Here is a 19150-nt window from a genome sequence, read left to right on the forward strand (position 1 = left end):
TCCAAAGTCCAAACCCAGTCAGATTCTCTGATTAATATTGCCTCTGATCTTCCACTGCATGGGGTTGAATTGATACATCTAATTTTGTATTTCTTTTTTAATTTTTTTAATGGGCTGATGGTCGGGACCTAATTTGGGCCGAGAAATAAGGGCCTATGGAAAAGACCCAGCCCACTTATATATTCCTCCCAATGGCCTAGGATTGTTAGCAATGGCGTTCGTCTGTTAATTTCGCTGCAAGGACGTACAGATGAAGCTAACTTACCATTAATAAAGTTGACGATTCATGACTCGTTCTGTCATCCCTTCAATCTCTAAGCAATTCCACGGTCAGACAGTAGTAACGTTGTTGGTGAATCGGTGATGAACTTGGCTTCAATTTCGTTGTAATCCCTCGGGATTAATTAGAGAATTTAATTATTAATTATTATTTAATATTCTATTATTATTTTTTACTATTATTCATAAAATATGTGAGACCACCTCACTATCTAAAAGCAACCTTAATCTTCAATCTTCTCCAAACGTCACCGTTTTACCTATAGCCATGCAATCTTGTCAAAATATATCCTCCAACTGTCCATAAAAAAACCTTATAAAAAATATTATTATTTTTTCAATATATTAAAATTGGAGATCAAAGTTTAATATTTTTCAATACTTGATCCGGTCAAAATGGTCATTTCTTGGTTGATAAGCAAGGCAAGAGCTACCCACCAATGATTAGCAAACTTATAGCGTTGGGCCAAGCAAGGGCCTTAGCAGATTTCTTGAAAGTATTGAGGTGGATTTCGGAATAATAAAAACAATAGAGGGCTCCTTGATAAATATAGGAAAAGAAAAGCACCACAAGAGAAAAGTCACTGGGAACTGAGCGCAGGCACAAGATTCACTAAATTACACAGCTGTGTCGGTAAGATTCAGGGGCAATCGCATGGACATGAGGGGGTATCTCGGTCATTCAAGTAAAAAGTTATCCATGCGCAGAGTGTCACAGCCTGAAAATTTGACGGGACTTGCGGGTCGATTTGGTAAATTCGTTTAAGGAAGCCATCATGATATCACTGCACACACAGCAACTCAATCCACCGAGGGCTCTGAGAAAAATCTTTCGGTCTCCAAAAGAAAATTGAAAATGGAAGAAAGAATAAAATTAAATTAAAAAGCTTAGAAACGAAAGAAACGTTTTTTTGGGGACGCGTAGGTATCTCTATCCATCCTTCACTTTCTAAATATATTTATTCAATTAAATAGGATATTAACGTTATAATAAATTAGTTTCTGTGCTTCTAACTTTCTATTCGCTACAATTTGAGGCTCTGGTTCCATTCATTTACATAGATTCTCTCTCTCCTACCCTCCCTCCCTGTTTGTCTCCGCACTGTCTCCTCTTTATGTTCTATGGGTTTTGATGTTCAGTGACAAGAATTTCCTCTTCTGCTTTTCTGGGTTTGATTATATTCAAGGGTTAAGGGAATCAGAAGCCGGTATTTCCCTCGGAAATCATTACGTTTCTATTCCCTGCGTGTGTGAGCTTTCAGTTTCAGCATCATGTCACAGACTAACTGGGAAGCGGATAAAATGTAAGCTCTTTATGTTCCTGGATAGTGGTCTCTTTCTTTTCATTCAATGGTCATCTTGTGTTGCTTTTTTTTTTTTTGGGGTTCAGATTTGGGTTCTAGATTTCTGGGATTTTATTACTTTTATGAGTTATTCTAGTTTTTCAGATTCAAAGTTATTTTCTTTAATCTTTTGCCATTTCCTACATATACTACTTAGGGGTGACCTGTGGTAATTTAGGGTTTCTATTTTCTGGTGCTCAATGTGGTTGAATTTGTTTAGTAGTCGTTTTACTTTGGCTATATGTGCCGGTTTTCTTGCCGAAAAATTTATTCTAACATTAGCGTTCTTTATAGGCTTTCTACAATCTCTGTTTTGTACTTTTTTCTGACAAGTAATCTATTTTCTACTGCAAACATGTGTTGTTGTTATTATATATACTGTTCTCCACCAAAGTTTTCATTGTTTCCTAGCACGCATTCCTGATACCATATGTTCTTCCCACCGCTAATTAACAGGTTAGATGTGTATATACATGACTATCTAGTGAAGAGGGATTTAAAGGCTTCCGCACAGGCCTTTCAAGCTGAAGGAAAAGTATCGTCTGATCCCGTTGGTAAGTAGATTTAGGAGAATGATCTGGATTAACGGAGGCACTTTTTAGTTATGAATCATGGGTGGGTTTAAATATTTATGTATTTTGATTGATTTACATTTATGGATCATGGATTTACAGCTATTGATGCCCCTGGAGGTTTCCTCTTTGAGTGGTGGTCAGTATTCTGGGATATATTCATTGCTAGGACTAATGAGAAGCACTCCGACCCCGCTGCATCGTACATTGAGGTTGGTTTAAGAATATATTATTACTAATTCTTGGGTATGCACCTTTGTGTCATGCTTGTGATGATGGGAGTACTGAGGAAATGTGGTAACTATCCCATATAATGAGAGAAAAATGAAACGGTATGCAAATTGTTTCATCTAAAGTCGCTAATGCTTTCATTAAAAGCATGGATTTTGAGCTTCCTGTGCAGAATCGCAGATCAACTTGAGCTTGTGTTTGTGTTTGCTTGAGCCCTGTATATCGGCTATAATCGTGACTTTCTAGTTCTAAAATAGCTTGTTTTGATTCGTTACTCGTGTTGGATGCTTTAGTACTTATTATGTGATTTTGGAATTTTGTTCTCACTTCATTTGTTTCCCTCACCTGCTGGAGTTCGAGATCCACCTGCTTCTTTTTCTGTTTCTGCTTTTGGCACTTGATGACATTGCATCCTTGTCAACTTTTCCTTGTGTTTTTCCTTGATTAACAAGAATTAAGAATCAAGAATGATGGGTACTTAACATGCCAAAACACCTTACAGGATTCGTTTTGAGATGTGATTTCTCCTTCTCCATGCTTGTTTTTTTTTTTTTTTTTTAATTTTTTTTATTATTATTCTTTTTTTCTTTTTCCCGACTACAACAAGAATTTCTTCCCCTTCCCTGCTGGGATACAGCTTAGTGGTCAAAGGGCATGCTTAGGATGAGTTTTCCCTGGGTTCAATTCTGTACAAGGAGTTCCTCTGGTTTACCTCATACACGGTTCTGGAGGGTTGGATCATATATCTAGAATTTGCTCCCAAGGGGTGAGTCCGAATGGCCGTCCCTTGGTAAGGTTCCGCATCATCATAAAAATGAGAAAAGAACTGTTGCCCTCCCCCAAATCTATGCTATTTATGCCCTTGTTCAAGTGGTTTGAATTTTGCATTGCTCATCTGCAACACTTCTTTAAGAACGTGGGATAACTAGTGTAGAATTAGGAGGCTTATAGTTGTGGGAATCGTGTTCTTATTAAAAAGGGTGTGGAATCACATTCATTTTATCCATATATACTTGATGGATTAAGGCCCGTTTTACCTTGAAAAGCATTAAAGTCTGACCAATTTTGAAGTTAGAATGGTTACACAAGGTTTCTTTGATGCTACTTTTGCAACGAAAATAAGTGTCCAACTACTAGTCAAGGGTAGGAAGCTGTACCAATACAAAAACATTACCTCGATTATTCTCCTATGGTCAGTTTTAACTAGTGTGCTGAATACTATTTTTCTTGCTTATTTACGCCCTTGGAGAATATTGTTGTGGTTGTGAAAAACAGGCCATAGGTCCAAGGAAACTTTGTGCATTGCGGGATATTTGGATTCCTTCAAGTACATCCTTCTAATAGCTGGGAGATTGCTCTATCAAAAATTGCTAGAAAAGTAGCTATTTGTAAATTGGCCTGAAGTTGATAAGGTTTTTTATGTATCCGTTGTACTTATTAAAGTGGTGGACTGAAGAATCCAACCTGTACAAATACACTGGTGTTTTTGGAAGTTCTTAGGTAAATAGTACAAGGCCAATCATTGGAAGCTTATGGGCTTATGAAATTGCAGACTCAGTTGATTAAAGCAAGGGAGCAGCAACAGCATCATCAACAACAGCAGCAGCAACAGCAGCAACCCCAGCTGCCACAGCATCAACAACAGCAACAGCAGCAGCAGCATAATATGCAGATGCAGCAGCTCTTGTTGCAGAGGCATGCTCAACAGCAGCAGCAGCAGCAGCAGCAGCAGCAGCAGCAGCAACAGCAGCAGCAACAGCAGCAGCAGCAGCAGCAGCAACAGCAGCAGCAACAGCAGCAGCAGCAGCCACCGACACCACAACATCAGCGAAGAGATGGAACCCACATCCTTAATGGAAGTACAAATGGCCTTGTTGGAAATGACACTCTAATGCGACCAAACCCTGGAACTGCAAATGCATTGGCAACAAAGATGTACGAGGAAAGATTAAAATTGCCTCTTCAGAGGGACTCTTTGGATGATGTTAATATAAAGGTAGGTAAATATAGCCTTCTTGATAGCCTGATGTTTTAAAACCTTTTAACCACCATAGGAAATCTTTACAGCAAAGATTCGGTGACAATGTGGGCCAGCTTTTGGATCCAAATCATGCCTCAATCCTAAAGTCAGCTGCAGCAACTGGCACTCCTTCGGGGTACTTTCTCTAAAAGTTGACATCTTAAAGTTTGGTTTATTGTTCATGTAGCGCTTCTTTTTATTTTCTAGAAAATTCCTTCCACACCCTCCCTCTCCTTCTCTCAACCAAGGCCCTATCTGTTGTTCCTCTCTTCACACCCACACAACTAGCCACATTAGCCACCCCCAAACCTTGTGGTGGCATCCCCCCCCCCCCACCTTCTCTTCTTTGTCCTTCACCTTGAGAACTTAAGTTCTTATCCATTCCTTCCACCGCGAGAGGCTGATTGCAATGTGAAATCTATCATCAATATAATAATTCAAAGAATCCAAGAAAAAATTTGCTGAGAATCCTGACGAGATCTCAGGAAAACCCTAAGGGAGCCGTTAGCACCAGAAAAATACTAACTCGCACCTAGAGAACTCTCTTCGAAGGTTTGATATACATAATGCTCCTTAAGCCACCTGTAGGTTTTAGGAGAGCTATGATTTTTTCTACAATGAACAAAAGGCCATGTCTTTAAGACGTGTCAATTGATTGCAGCCAGAACAAAGATGGTTAGGCACATTAATGCTAGATGGATGGTGGGCGGACTCCTTGTTGGAGCGGCGCTTGCATGGGTTTAGACTTTAGAGAAGAGGGGGGCTGAGTGAGGAAGGGATGTTGGCAGATTTGGGGTTGTGTGCGTGGTGTTTTGGAAGATGGGTAGGGTTGAAATTTTTTGTACATAGAGAAGGGGGGGGGGTGATAAGTTGAAGAAAAGAACCAGAAGTTGTTTGGATCTTGACTCCCCCGATCTTTGATGGAACTAGATGAAGTGCTATGTTGATAAGATTACCTAATTTTGGGTGTTAATTCTTAAATTAGAACTTCAGACATCAAATTGATGGGAACACCAAAATAGAGCTACTGAAATGTAATTTTGGCTTCCCCCCTACAAGTGTAACTTTGTAACTTTGCATACAATGGGAAATGAAATCGAAGATTTTATGGCTAACATTTGAATGGAGCCTGCGATTCATTGACTGTGTAAGAAGATTAGAACACTTTTGTTTATTTATAAAAAAGAAGAAAATATTTGACAAAGATTCCTTTGTCTTAGGGATCTGAATGATTGTATGTGTTTGCCCCTTCAAATTCTATGAAATATATATTTCTTATTAAAAAAAAAAATCTATGAAATATTTTATGGAATCATTCCCTATCCCATTTTTTGATGTTCAAATAATAAAGATTTAACATCTGATTCTTTTTTGAGAATAATGTTAGTGTCTTAATCTTCTTAATTTCAGGCAAGTGTTGCATGGTACAGCTGGTGGGATGTCTCCACAAATTCAAGCTCGCAATCAACAACTACCAGGGTCCACACCGGTATGGTATTTGGGCAACTGACTTATTATGTTTCACTTTTCTTATCCTTTCTGTTCTGACTTATTGTGGAATCAGGATATAAAGAGCGAGATTAATCCGGTTTTAAATCCCAGAGTCGCAGGTCCTGAAGGATCATTGATAGGAATTCCTGGTATTGTTTGCTCGGTTTCTTTCATCTTTTGTGGAGAGTGTATCATTCTTTTGAATTATGATTAGTACTAGAAGAAAACTTATCTCAAATTCTGTGTTTGTTTCTTTTAATACACAAGGATGATGCACTGTACAGATTTTGGAATTGGACTGTTATAAAATTTATGGGATTTTGTTAGTATCACAAAGATGCTTGCTGCCATCTAACATTATAGGCCTGATGTTGCAGGGTCAAATCAAGGTAGTAATAATTTGACTCTAAAAGGATGGCCACTCACAGTAAGTTTCTTTGCGATTAATTTTTTTATTTTTTTCAAGTGTGGATTTAATTCCTTTCCTCTTTTCCACTCCTCTTTTTAGCAATTATTTATTGAAGTTTTAAGTTCATGAGTACTAATGTCTTTCTTTTTGGTTGAAATATGTAATACTTCTAAATATCTGTTCTTTACAAATACACTTATCAAGAAAACTTGGTTTGAAATATCTAATATTTTTAAATATCTGTTCTTTACAAATACACTTATCAAGAAAACATTTGGTGTTGTTTTAAGTAAGTTTAATGTTTAGGGACTGGATCAGCTTCGTAATGGGCTTCTTCAGCAACAAAAGCCTTTTATACAGGCACCTCAGCCCTTTCATCAACTCCAGATGTTACCTCAACACCAGCAACAGCTTTTGCTTGCACAGCAAAACTTGACCTCACCATCTGCAAGTGATGAAAGTAGAAGACTCAGAATGCTTTTGAATAACCGGAGCATGGGTCTTGGAAAGGATGGCCTTTCAAATTCTGTTGGTGATGGGCTTCCCAATGTTGGATCACCTCTTCAAGCTGGTGGCCCTCTTTTGGCTCGTGGAGACGCAGATATGCTGATTAAGGTTCTTTTCACTGTCTGTTATCCTTCCATCTGCAGTTGTTTTCCCTACATCAGTCGTTGCTACTGTGGTTGTTATGTTACCCACCTTGCCTTGGGGGCCGTGCATAGAGATGCTACTGTATCCCTATTGCCCTAAATATCATGGCCTTTCGGTTTCTAAGAGTTTCTATTTTGTAGTTTAAAATGGCTCAGTTACAACAGCAACAGCAACAGCAGCAACAGAACAATAATCCACAACAGCAGCAGCAGCTTCAGCATCAGCAGCAGCAGCAGCATGCTCTTTCAAATCAGCAATCTCTGAGTTCAAATCACAATCTTCACCAACAAGATAAAATGGGTGGTGCTGGCAGTGTAACTGCTGATGGTAGCATGTCAAATTCCTTTCGAGGAACTGATCAGGTCAGTCCATTTTATGTCACCTCTCGCAATATATGCTTGAGATATATTTGCACTTGGTATCATCTCCTCCCTATGTGGTACTCTTGTCTAATATTTTTGAGCAATGCACTATTGTGGAAGTTGCTATCTATATTGTGCCCGTATCAAACATCATTTTGGACTTTTTCAACTACTTACAATAAAATTTCTGTTTGGACTTGAATCCTTTCATGTTCATATGTACAACAACTTGAAGGACCATGTCGGGAGCCATGTGCACTCGTGTGGGACCTGTATGTACTAGTACAGTTATAGTCGCCCGTTCAATTGGGTGTAGCTCGGCTTTCACCAATATGAGTCATGTTTCGTCCTTTGTAGTATTATTGTCCCTTCAATGTAATGGTGTGGAACTGCAGTAAATGCATTGTCAATAAGCTTTGTACACAACACTCTCAAAGATGCATGTGAATTGTTCAAACTACAAATGTCGTAAGCATTACTATTTTCAAAGGTAGGCAGAGTAGAAGTCCTTAGTTTTTCTCATGGAATGTCTTTCGGTGATGTAATTTTACAAGGATTAAGTACATAATCAGTCTGGGTTTTACGCCATGTCTTTTTGCTCAGGTTTTCAATGTTGTCATTTCGATCTTTGGATGTCACTTTTTTCAATAGGAACACTTATCAGTTCCCAAGGAGTAAATGATAATGATGTAATACCCAGGGGTACTTATCCCTTTTTATTACTTATAAAAAAAAAATATGTACTTAACCCTTTTAACAATAGATCTCTCCTTGAAGGTTCTGTTTAATTGAAGCTGTTTCCATTCACCATGGCTAGTTAATATCAATTATGGTGGAAGTTTCACATGTGATGAGAATAATAGTGGTGCCGTACTTTTGGGGAATGCAGCTTTTTATTTATCATGAAGGATGGATTAGTTATGTTACTGAACAATGGGATTCCCAAGTTTTGATGTGAATATCCTATGAAATGGTTGTGAGGTTCCTAACATATTTTTCCTGAATGCAATTTAAGGTTTCTAAAAACCAGACTGGGAGAAAAAGAAAGCAGCCAGTGTCATCTTCTGGTCCTGCCAATAGCTCAGGAACTGCTAACACAGCAGGGCCCTCTCCAAGTTCTGCACCCTCAACTCCTTCAACACATACACCTGGAGATGTGATATCGATGCCTGCTTTGCCTCATAGTGGTGGTTCTTCCAAGCCATTGATGATGTTTGCTGCTGATACTACTGGCACCCTTACATCACCATCAAATCAATTGGTGAGTGTACACTTTTATGTTCTTGTATTGAGAAACTCCAAACTCCCTAAATTGTATTCTCATTGGAATTCCTTTTGGCAGTGGGATGATAAAGATCTTGAATTGCAGGCTGATATTGATCGTTTTGTAGAGGATGAGGATAATGTTGAATCTTTTTTATCCCATGATGATACTGACCCTAGGGATGCTGTGGGTCGTGGTATGGACATGAGCAAAGGTGTGGTTGACATGTATATTTATATACATATATTATCTTGATCATGAGTTTTATGATTTTTCAAGTACCAAAATCTTCTTGAATCTGATGTTACAATTTGCAAACTATGTAAGTAGTGGGCCTAGGATTCAATTATTTTCCTAGAAAAGGACATAATGGTACTTGTAAATTCCAAATTTTCATGGGGGCAAGAGCATGAGATTAGTCTTGAAATAATTTGTGTTGTCTGATTTATCCACCAGTTGATGGTTGGCAGCAAGTGAATTTAAAGTTTCATCTGAAATTGGGGTGTTTTTATCATGATTTACCTGAATTTTTCTATAGGGTTCACATTTACAGAAGTGCATTCTGTTCGAGCAAGCACAAGCAAAGTTGTCTGTTGCCACTTCTCATCAGATGGGAAATATCTTGCTAGCGGTGGCTCTGATAAGAAGGTGAGTGGAAACTATTTGCATAAGAGAACCAAATAAGTGCCTTGAATACTCTGGCAAAACTTAATCTCTCTAGTGTTGGATTGAGAATTATGTGCCTAATTTTCTTTAAATTTAGAAATAATTTTATTTCCACTGAACAAAATTAAATTTTTTTTTTTCTCCACTTATACTTTTCTAGATAAGAGCATATGAAATTCTTTGCTTGATGATTATGTGACAGGCTGTATTGTGGTCCACGGATTCTTTCAAGGCAAAAATGTCACTTGAAGAACATTCATTTATGATTACTGATGTCCGGTTCAGTCCGAGCATGCCACGACTTGCAACATCTTCATATGACAGAACTGTCAGGGTTTGGGATGCTGACAATGTTAGTTGAAAATTTTTCCCGACCCGTAATAGTTTTGAACTCAATTCATGTTTCATGGATCGATCTCTGTACATTTGAGTAATTTACCATGTCATGTTCTTGTTTAAATGTGTATAAAGTGAGTTACCTGAATGACATGCTATTTTTGTTGTATCCTCGGGATAGATGTTTCATTGAAAAAACTAAGTTTACATATGAATCTGCTCCTTTTTTTTTTGTCTCCCATGGGTATGGCTTGCGAACATGCCCACTTTTGGTGAAGAGGTGGTTCAGGTAAAAAAAAAAAAAAAACAGATGATATTCACCTAAGGCTTATTAGCATGCAGTGGTATACAATATCCTTTGCTGGTCTCTCTTTGTGCTTTGGTATGTGGCTGAAAACTCTGACCTAGTTTAATCTTTTACCATATAAGAAGTTAAGTTGATCTATCGAGATAGATGCTTTGGATTGTGTTTTATGGATGAAAGTATATCGTGTTTCCGATCATTTAATCTGGCTACTGATTGTGAGGGTCCCATGTGTATATCTGATCTTATCAGTGTACAATTTCATAATGATTAAATATTGGTTCTTTTAAAGCTTGGATCTCGTGTTGCATGCCATGTTAACTTTTTTTATTTTAGACGGCTACAGAAGATTCTTTGTCATCATCTGTATTAACAAGATACTGGGTTGATCAGCATGCTGGAAAATTGGTAAATGGCTGCATGATCCTGTATTTTCTGTATCTGGCGGTTTTGTCACATTTGTGCTATTTTAATTTTCTTTGTTGGGGTGTTGTGGTCGTCAAACCTATATTTTCAGTAATAATTTGCATTTTTATCTTCTCATAGTGATGCCCCAGTGAACTAGATATTTTTGTGACTTTGTTTATGTGCTATATGCAGCCTGGTTATTCACTTCGTACCTTTACGGGGCATTCTTCAGCTGTTATGTCACTTGACTTCCACCCAAATAAGGATGACCTCTTTTGCTCTTGTGATAGTAATGGTGAGATACGATACTGGAGTATTAACAATGGCAGCTGCACAAGAGTGTTTAAGGTAGGAGCTTACGTACTATTCCTTCAAGGTTTAGTTTAAATGGCACCTTCTTTGACATGTGAACATGGTAAAGGGTGAGGCTGTAGGTTGCCCACTGGGTCAGTTCATAACTTACCAATTTAATTGGTTTTTAAAATATTCTTCATTTGAAGGCCTACTTTTGTACGAGTGAAGTGGGTAGTGGTGGTTTCCATGTGGTTCTTGGTTTTGTGAATACTAATACTTTACACATCTAATAGGGTGGTATGACCCAAGTGAGATTTCAACCCCGTCATGGAAGGTACCTTGCTGCAGCTGGACAGAGTGTTGTATCTATTCTGGATGTGGAGACACAAGTTTGTCGGCATTCATTAAAGGTCGATTTAACTTTGTCTTTTAGTATTTTTGAATTAGACCCTGTATTGATTCCATAAGCTGATGTGAAATAAATGCTGCGGAAGAGACCAAAGTCCTGCTTGATCCTGCAAATAATATAACTATTTTGTCCATGCAGCATGGCTCATTATTGGAGTTGTCTCTTAAAACATGCACTTCAATTCTCTTGTGCTAACAGAATCCCCAGTCAAACATAAAATATTGCATCCGTATATCATTTTAATCTGCTCTGATCATTTTAGTTTTACAAATTCTTGAACTTTTTCCTGGCTTTTTTGGTTTTTAAGATTCTTGTCTTTGTGCTCCTTTGTTCTACCTCCTGAAATGTGGCATGGCCTAACCTTCTTCCTGGGATTTTGGGTTTGTAAATGTAGGGACATACTAAGGAAATCAATTGTCTGTGCTGGGACCCTTCTGGTGAGTTATTAGCCTCTGTCAGCGAAGACTCTGTTAGAGTTTGGAGCTTTGGATCAGGGAGTGAAGGAGAATGTGTACATGAGCTCAGCTGTAATGGCAATAAATTCCATTCCTGTGTTTTTCATCCTACACATCCTTCATTGCTGGTCATTGGCTGTTATCAGGCAAGCATCTGCTTTTTTCTTTATGATGCCTTTCTTTCTACCAAGGGTATTAAGTTGCCGCCACATTGTTAATTATAGTGAATATTAGAGTAATTTTTTGTCAAACTTTTCCCATTTTTAATTTTAATTGTTATTCGAATGCGGGTTCCAACCCTGGCTCGGTTACTTTCTTTATTTTACCTGACTCACTGTCTGGCTCCAACCAGTCTTTGGAGCTGTGGAACATGGCCGAGAACAAGACGATGACTCTTTCAGCTCATGAAGGACTTATTGCTGCATTGGCTGTGTCAACTGTCACGGGATTGGTTGCATCAGCTAGTCATGACAAGTTTGTTAAGCTGTGGAAGTGATACGATTGTCTTCAAGTAACTACACTTGCATTACAGGATTAGTTTTCCTTTCATTCACTGCAGATCATATCTTTGTAGTTTGTATGTTTGATTGCTTGATCTGCTCACGTATTTTTATCTTTCCTTTTGGATCATTTTGAGCTACATCTCACACCAAAAACTAACCTTGTAATATTGTATCTTATGCCTGTTCAAGTATCTACTTTTTGCTGTCTTGGAAGAAGCTTCCTTTGTGGACTGCTCCTAATATTGTTTACCCTATTAAGAAAGATATAGTCTTTTAGCTGGCACTAGCTTTTGTTTTGGTTTGTAACGTTAACCTCTAATCCAATCATTTTCATTTTTCTTTCCTGTAATGGAGCTTTTTTCTGATCCGCTGCCATCTAGGAAGAGTGATAATGATATTTATTCATCTGATTGGTCATGACTCATTCTCAAAGAAATTGCTCATTTGGTTTCTCTGATGGAGTCGATTATTACTAAATATACCACTATATTAGCTTGGAAAGTAAGGGAAAATTAAAAAACAAAAACAAAAAAAACAAAACAAAACTCTGTTCTAGGACAGGAACAAAAGAATAAGATTTGCAGGAGACATCAAGATAAAAGCATATCATAAAAATTGGCAAGTGCTGTATCTGATACCTCTGTTGGGTCCCCTCCCTATAAACAAGGAAAGCCCCATCCCACCACCAAAGAAGAAAAATGTCGAAGCCCGAAAGAAATCAGAACAAGGAAAAGCTCGATTACCCTAACCTGTATAGATTTAATTTAATAAAAAAAAAAATTAATAACACCTATTCCAGATTTAGCATCACATCTCTCTCTTTGCCTCCGGATTAGCTTCTTCTGCCGCTTGAACAGGGTTACTTCTATCTTTTGCTGTAATGCTGCCTTGATGTCCCCCTACAACTAACAGTTTTTTGGCAACAATTAGTGTGTATTGGGCAGATGACAAAAGGAGGAGCACGAGTGTGATTCATATCCACAGTAAAAAATCCTTATGCCCATCATAACAAAGATTTTACTCATAAGGAGAAAAAAAAAATAAAGAATCATGGCAGGAATATTAAAATAATGTATTTTGGGAGGTGATAAGTCAAAAGATAGGCGGGAGTACTGCGAGTATTTGAATCACATCAGAAATGAGTTATTAATAAAATATTGTCGGGTCCAAACCCACAAGTTTAAACTTTTGGATCAATCATTGCCGCTAGTCCAGAATTGGGAAACCTCCCCCCATCTGTAAATTATTTATTTCCCAATGATAGTCTGACTGAGTTCACATGCAGTACAGCAGAATTAACGCAACCATGCGCACCAGTGTGAACAAAGAAAAGCAACCTCAAATAAATGTTAAAGTGGATTAGTGGGTCACCTGATGGTGTAGATATTTGATCACTGGATCCATGATTTGAAACGCCAATGGCAGATAACCTCCCACGAAACTCCCGCAAAAGGGCCATGTTAATTGCTGTACCCGTTTCATTGTATCCACCAGGCATGTTACTTTCACCACCTGCCCTCACAGATTTAGGAGAGTAGTTTGTCGACCAAGATCCTCCATTTGATCCAGCTAAGGCCATTATAATGTCTGCCTGAAATATATTGGGAAGCAGATAATGATAAGTGACTTCTCATGTATATATTTAATTTTTTCAGGTACTCTTTAAAATCTGATGACGTTAGGACTGCCAAAACACCCTTAGGAAACCAAGAACAAATGTCAAATACTCATACAATTCAAATGTTCCTCTTTAGTTTTGCTAGTTTTAACTATTGCTAATTCTCTATGAAGTAGGTATTATTCAAGGGCTTTATGTGGTAGAACATATTAAAAACCTCCTGAAAACTCAAGAAGGTTCTATTTTGTATTTTCTTTAGCATATCCACTTTCTTCTGAATTTGCCACAAGATCCTTGATGTTCAATATCAATATATCACAAATAGCAAACTAGGTTGTAACGTCTAATGGAAGATCCAAACCACATGGTCTATACTCTAAAAATGACTAGTCAATGATACAATTGGAGCCCCATTAGAACTTTATAAAGAGAAAAAACTTTTCCTTCCCAAGCAATGTGGGCTCTCATACACCACTTACCCTTACACATCATATGGGGTATCACATAAGCCAACTTATGCTGAGAAAGACAGAAAAGAGGATACATTATTCCAAGTAATGTAGGAGTGAACAAATCAAGAGTTCAACAAGTGTGCATAAACGTATTGCCTGTACTTCAATATTGAAGCTTGCTGACATTTTGCAAGCACCGAATGCTTTTGGAAAAATATTTAGGTTAGGCATGATAATTGGCATATGAATATCATGATCTTCTCTAGAATTACTTAAAAAAAAAATGATCTGCACACGAATTCTCTAGCAGCAACATGGCAATCTGGTAAATGAAGTTTACGTTGTAATTGGGCCATAGCCATTAATTTTAATGGCCAAGATTTTCATGAGTTCCTTGTATCTTTTGCCCTTATGTAGTATAGGGTCTTCTTTGAACTGAACAGGGCATTGCCTATTCTGTTATTAATATACTTTTACTTATCAAAAAAAAGTTTACGTCTGAAGGCCAAGAGCTTATGGTGTAAAGAAGATGTTCCAATTTGACACAAGTGATGTATACCTAGCAAGTGACTCCAAGCTTTCATGGCACACTGCCATGCTGTGATATTGAAAGGTTTGTTCATTTGACACCTGGGAACTCATTACAAGTAAATGCAAGCCCAATTTTTTCAACAAAACAAGCTAGTACATGTCCCATGCAATTTATGACACAAATCCAATAAAAGACCTACAGAACTTTCCAGCAAGAAAGACCAACAAATAAGTATCCTAAACTGATTTGACTTCATGGCTTAGGTTTAGTTGAAGAAGCAACATGGAACATCATGTTACTTCAGCACCAAAGACTTGTTTCTTGATGGTCGTTTCATATCACTAAAGCTTTTTCAAAACAGAAAAGTTTTTAAATCTCTGGATATCATACCAGTCCATGAGTGAGGTAATCTTAGATCTTTCGGAAACCATAACAGGAATGTGAACAGTTCATAAAAGTTTTTGCAATTTATGAACCTAAATGCTAGCCAACAGAGTTTTTCTATCAGCATTTGTGTCAACCATTTTGAGAGTAGCTCTAAATAGGTTTCCAGTAACTCTCAAAAGATTTTGCTTTGCAACTTATAGTTGTGTATTTCTGCTACTGCATGCAGATTAGCAAATTTAGGAATTAACTGTCAGTAAATTTCGTAAGTACAGATTTATAAAAGAATTTTGACAAAATTATTACTAGAAAACCTAAGAAGCAATTCAAAAAAAAAAAAAATCTTCCAACCAGCTTTGCCAAAAATTTTAAATATGGTATGAGCCATGAGGCTTTGTGAGTTCCAAGCGTTTTTATCAATCCTCTACCAGCACTGTGAATAGCACAACAATATCATTATAGGAGAGTACAGCTGGGGAAAAAGCACTGGAATATGTCTCGTGTTTTATAAATCAGGCAACTTTTACAGAAAGTGGCAGGCAATGGTGAAAAGCCAATTTAATACTAATCAACTATGTAATTTCCCAAATAATTTACCAACATAACCAATTTAGGTCAAGCAATCACCATAAGTTTATTCAACTAAGAGACTATAGAATGACATGCTTAAAAGCTTATTCATCTACCTGACAGTAGAAATGGTAGAAAACAATAACATCAAACAAAGATGCCACTGCCACTGGTACAGAACAAGAATACAAACCTTGTTGGGATGGACATCATCGAAAACATGAGCTTGACCGCCATAAAATATTGTCATCTGTCGACTAGCAGGTGTTGGCCCAAATCGACTGCAAACACAGCAGATACACAAATACATAACATCAAGTATATACTCCTTCCCCTATCCCTGGTGTGGTGTAGTCCCTTCTTAAAATGAAAAATATAAATGAGATACAGAGCTGAGAATCGACAGTATTTTCAATTACCCTGGAGGAGCAGAAGATTCTGGCTCTAACACAGTAGTCCCAGACTTCTGTCTGCTGCCACTTGGAAGCACTCCAGGTGAGTTTCTTTCAGGGGCACCACTAGTGGCATTAATGGAACTCAAAATTCCAGGGCCTTTCTTTCCAGTTCTAGATCCCTCATCAGCAGCTGAGTGTGAGATACATGAAGGACCGGCAGTGGCATCCCTGAATCTGTTTGAAGGTACCTGATGCAGGATAGGTGCAAATTGACCCCCACGCGGGGGATATTTTACTGCAACGCCAGCATTCATAGAAGTAGACCAATCCCATTTGGAGACATTAGCATCAGCTCTACTTCCAGTGGGAGGCTGAGACACAAGAGAAGCAGAAGTTGGCCTTAGTGGCTGCATAGCAAATAACACTTCATCATCATTGGACCTTCTATGTCGCTCCCCCCCAGCTCCATTTCGGAGTAACTGCAGTAGAACATGATAACAATATTAGAGAACACAAATCCACATATGGAATTCAGTGGCTTGTTTTGAGAATAGAGAAACAAAAATCATTATACTTCACACCTTAATCAAATGTGAGTTCTCAAGCGAGTCATGATCCAAGTTTATGACCCCATCCCTAAATGACCCCATAAAAGCAGAATCAGGATGACTTCGCTTACTTCCTGCTATTCTGTTACTTATCTCAGGCCCAGTAATATCACTCCTTGGACCGTAGAATGGAATCCCTTCGAGATGATTTCCAACCTGTCTTTCTACAAAAATTGATGAGGAAACTTTGATTTAGATGTGCAAAATCCCAAATCGGAAATAACAATAATAATAACAAAGACAACTACGACAACAACAGAGAGCAACAATACTGATGTGATCTGTCTGAAATCGCAGTTTCAGCAAAACAACGACAAGTACGGAGCATAACAAGATGCTTAATTAGACTTCTCACTTTGTAGTGAGAATAAAATCTCCCATAATTACGTTCAAGACATTTTTATTTATCAGGGTTAGCAAAAATAAGTAAAGAAACGTACGAAACCACATTAAAAGCGAAACACTAAGCACTAGATACAAAATTTAATACGCGTAATCACAAAGGAAGAAGTTTAAACATAATCAATCAAGAAAAGCCATAAAGAAAAAAAAAAGTGAAAAGGTATAACGGATACAAAAATACCTGTGCAAATAAAGCAGAGAGGGCAATGACCTAGAAAGCAACTAAGCGACTTCACTAGGCCTAACCCATAACAAAGACACCCACCCCACTATGAGAGAGAGAGAGATTCTAACATCACCTGATGAAAACCAAGACTATTCAATTTATTACAGGGACACACACACACAAGCACACAGTATGTCTCCAAATATTAATCAAATAACCCATGAAACTACTGAGAAACAGAGAAATTTCTTAGAGTCCCCGGTGAATAAACAAGATTGGGAAAAAAAAAAAACGTTTTTGTCAATCAAAATGAAGAAAGCCAAAACAAAACCATCCGAAACTACGAAGGACGTGAAAACAAACAGTAGTTGAAAATAAAAAAGCAGCCACTAACCGACAAGGAGCAGAGGGAAGCAGAGAGAGTATGAGTGACTCACCGGAACCCAAATCAGAAGTGGTGGAGATGAGGCCACGGCCACCACCAGAGGAAGCACCTAGAGATGCGGAGGCAGAAGGCGACTCCGCGGCTTTGGGGGCAAGACCCATGTGTGAATCGGTGGGCTTCTTCATGCCCAGAAAGTCATGGAACATTGTCTTAGCTAATTGAGGTTGTTGGGTTTGGCTCGAACTGTTACTACTAGCGTTGGTACTGGCATTGTTGGGCATAGTGGGCTGCTGAGCCATTACTTGTATGGCCATTGCTTCTTCATCCCCATATTGTTCTTCTGCATAACTTCTCTTCTATAGAGAGAAAAACCAAGCCAAAGAGAGAAGAGCACGATTTTCTGAAAAGATAAATAAATAAACAGAAGGCTAGGATAGACTATAGAGCGAGAAGAAGAGAGAATCAGGCTTTTCTTGAGAGAGAGACAGAGAACAATAAAAATTAAGGATAATAAATTAAAAAGCAAAAGGTTCTCCTGTCTCTCACTCTCTCTCTCTCTCTCATTAGTGTTCGTTTGTTTTGTTCTGAGAATATAGAATAGACATTAGCTCGTGAGTTACTTGAGATAAGTTGAATTTCTTTATAAATAGAGTTGACAGTATAAAGTGAATTTTGTAGATATATTTAGGTATTAAAATAAATTTATATAAAATTAAAAAAAAGTTATGAATCTTGTATGTAAATAAATTTTGAATTAAAAAAAATTATAAATCTCACATATAAAAAAATTTAAATTAAGATAAATTTAATAATTTAAAATTTAAATATTTATATGTTAAATACACCTTAAAATTAGATCGAATCAACTCGGTCCAACTTCCAAACGGTCCTAAATGTTTGGGCGTGGTTTTGTGTGCTCACGTGTCTGAGCTTCAACTCCACTATATTTAAAATTAAAATTTGTTTGTTCTTTGAATTTACTCATAAATTATTCTGAAGAGATGATGATTGTCTACTAAAATAAAAGCTAATGGAACTTCTTGTTGTCGTCAAATATTATTTTCTTCCTCGTTAGAGTGGTGCGATGTGGCGGTGGTGCAGAAAGCAATGGCCACTAATAACAAGGGGATGATGGGGAAATAACAAACACGTGATTTATTATGATTAGTTAAATTTATTTTATAATAATAATAAAAAAAAAGACATTAATTTATGAGTTTTACTTTTTATGTTTCAATATTTCTCCCGATCACACTGTCCACGTTTTAAGGAAATTTGGTCCAATTCACGTGGATTCATCATTCAAGCGGCGTCCAGTCCATCGTCCATCTCCAATACCACAATATTAATGAGATAAAACCAACCGTGAAGTATAATCAGAATACATAAACGACTTGAAAACGAGGAGTATAAATCAGAATAAGTTAGCAGTGGTTGTCTCAGATGTGGGCCATACAAGTTTCATCACCTCTTATCTCTCATTGGATCAACATTCCATTCCCTCCCTCGTGCACGCCATGTTTTCTCCAATGATTTAAAACAGAACGGAAAAGAGTGTCATCAACAATACGCAAAGCAAAGGTCAACTTTATGTTGATTAGAATTGGTCCGGTAAAAAGATTATCACCCAGGAAAAAGCCT

General features: G+C 37.6%; 2 protein-coding genes across 6 annotated transcripts; one reads left to right on the forward strand and one right to left on the reverse strand.

The window, feature by feature from the left end:
• The first annotated feature begins 1149 nt into the window (after window positions 1-1149).
• LOC109001792 (transcriptional corepressor LEUNIG-like) lies at window positions 1150-12280 on the forward strand. 4 transcript variants are annotated; one of them, XM_018979213.2, is made up of 19 exons: window positions 1150-1204; window positions 1467-1583; window positions 2079-2176; window positions 2297-2406; window positions 3978-4421; window positions 4493-4581; window positions 5856-5934; window positions 6010-6085; window positions 6314-6363; window positions 6652-6960; window positions 7137-7358; window positions 8374-8619; window positions 8701-8836; window positions 9161-9270; window positions 9491-9640; window positions 10529-10684; window positions 10924-11040; window positions 11434-11640; window positions 11847-12280. In XM_018979213.2, exons 2-19 carry the CDS (start codon window positions 1552-1554, stop codon window positions 11988-11990), a joined length of 2775 nt encoding a protein of 924 aa, XP_018834758.1. In that variant the 5' UTR covers window positions 1150-1204; window positions 1467-1551; the 3' UTR covers window positions 11991-12280. The 4 variants fall into 4 exon arrangements, with proteins under 4 accessions (XP_018834758.1, XP_018834757.1, XP_018834761.1 ...); XM_018979212.2 differs by lacking the exon at window positions 1150-1204 and having other exon boundaries at window positions 1277-1583; XM_018979216.2 differs by lacking the exon at window positions 1150-1204 and having other exon boundaries at window positions 1277-1583; window positions 8728-8836.
• Window positions 12281-12523: 243 nt separating this feature from the next.
• Window positions 12524-17997, reverse strand: LOC109001793 (protein TIFY 8-like). Of its 2 annotated transcripts, none has more exons than XM_018979218.2 (6): window positions 17562-17997; window positions 16530-16720; window positions 15973-16427; window positions 15747-15834; window positions 13369-13588; window positions 12524-12896 (listed from the first exon to the last, which is right to left on the reverse strand). In XM_018979218.2, exons 1-6 carry the CDS (start codon window positions 17821-17823, stop codon window positions 12805-12807), a joined length of 1308 nt encoding a protein of 435 aa, XP_018834763.1. In that variant the 5' UTR covers window positions 17824-17997; the 3' UTR covers window positions 12524-12804. The 2 variants fall into 2 exon arrangements, with proteins under 2 accessions (XP_018834763.1, XP_018834762.1); XM_018979217.2 differs by having other exon boundaries at window positions 12524-12902.
• Between the last annotated feature and the right edge of the window lie 1153 nt (window positions 17998-19150).

This window comes from Juglans regia, chromosome 8 (genome assembly GCF_001411555.2).
Source record: "Juglans regia cultivar Chandler chromosome 8, Walnut 2.0, whole genome shotgun sequence".
In the NCBI taxonomy this organism is placed as follows: Eukaryota; Viridiplantae; Streptophyta; class Magnoliopsida; order Fagales; family Juglandaceae; genus Juglans; species Juglans regia.

Coding starts and splice junctions, on each gene's coding strand:
- LOC109001792 (XM_018979213.2), top strand. CDS start 1,552: ATGTCACAGACTAACTGGGAAGCGGATAAAAT. Junction 6,961..7,136: donor ACGCAGATATGCTGATTAAG/GTTCTTTTCACT, acceptor TCTATTTTGTAG/TTTAAAATGGCTCAGTTACA. Junction 7,359..8,373: donor CCTTTCGAGGAACTGATCAG/GTCAGTCCATTT, acceptor ATGCAATTTAAG/GTTTCTAAAAACCAGACTGG.
- LOC109001793 (XM_018979217.2), bottom strand. CDS start 17,823: ATGGCCATACAAGTAATGGCTCAGCAGCCCACTATGCCCAACAATGCC. Junction 15,835..15,972: donor GAATCTTCTGCTCCTCCAGG/GTAATTGAAAAT, acceptor CTGTGTTTGCAG/TCGATTTGGGCCAACACCTG. Junction 12,903..13,368: donor TCAAATATCTACACCATCAG/GTGACCCACTAA, acceptor AAAAACTGTTAG/TTGTAGGGGGACATCAAGGC.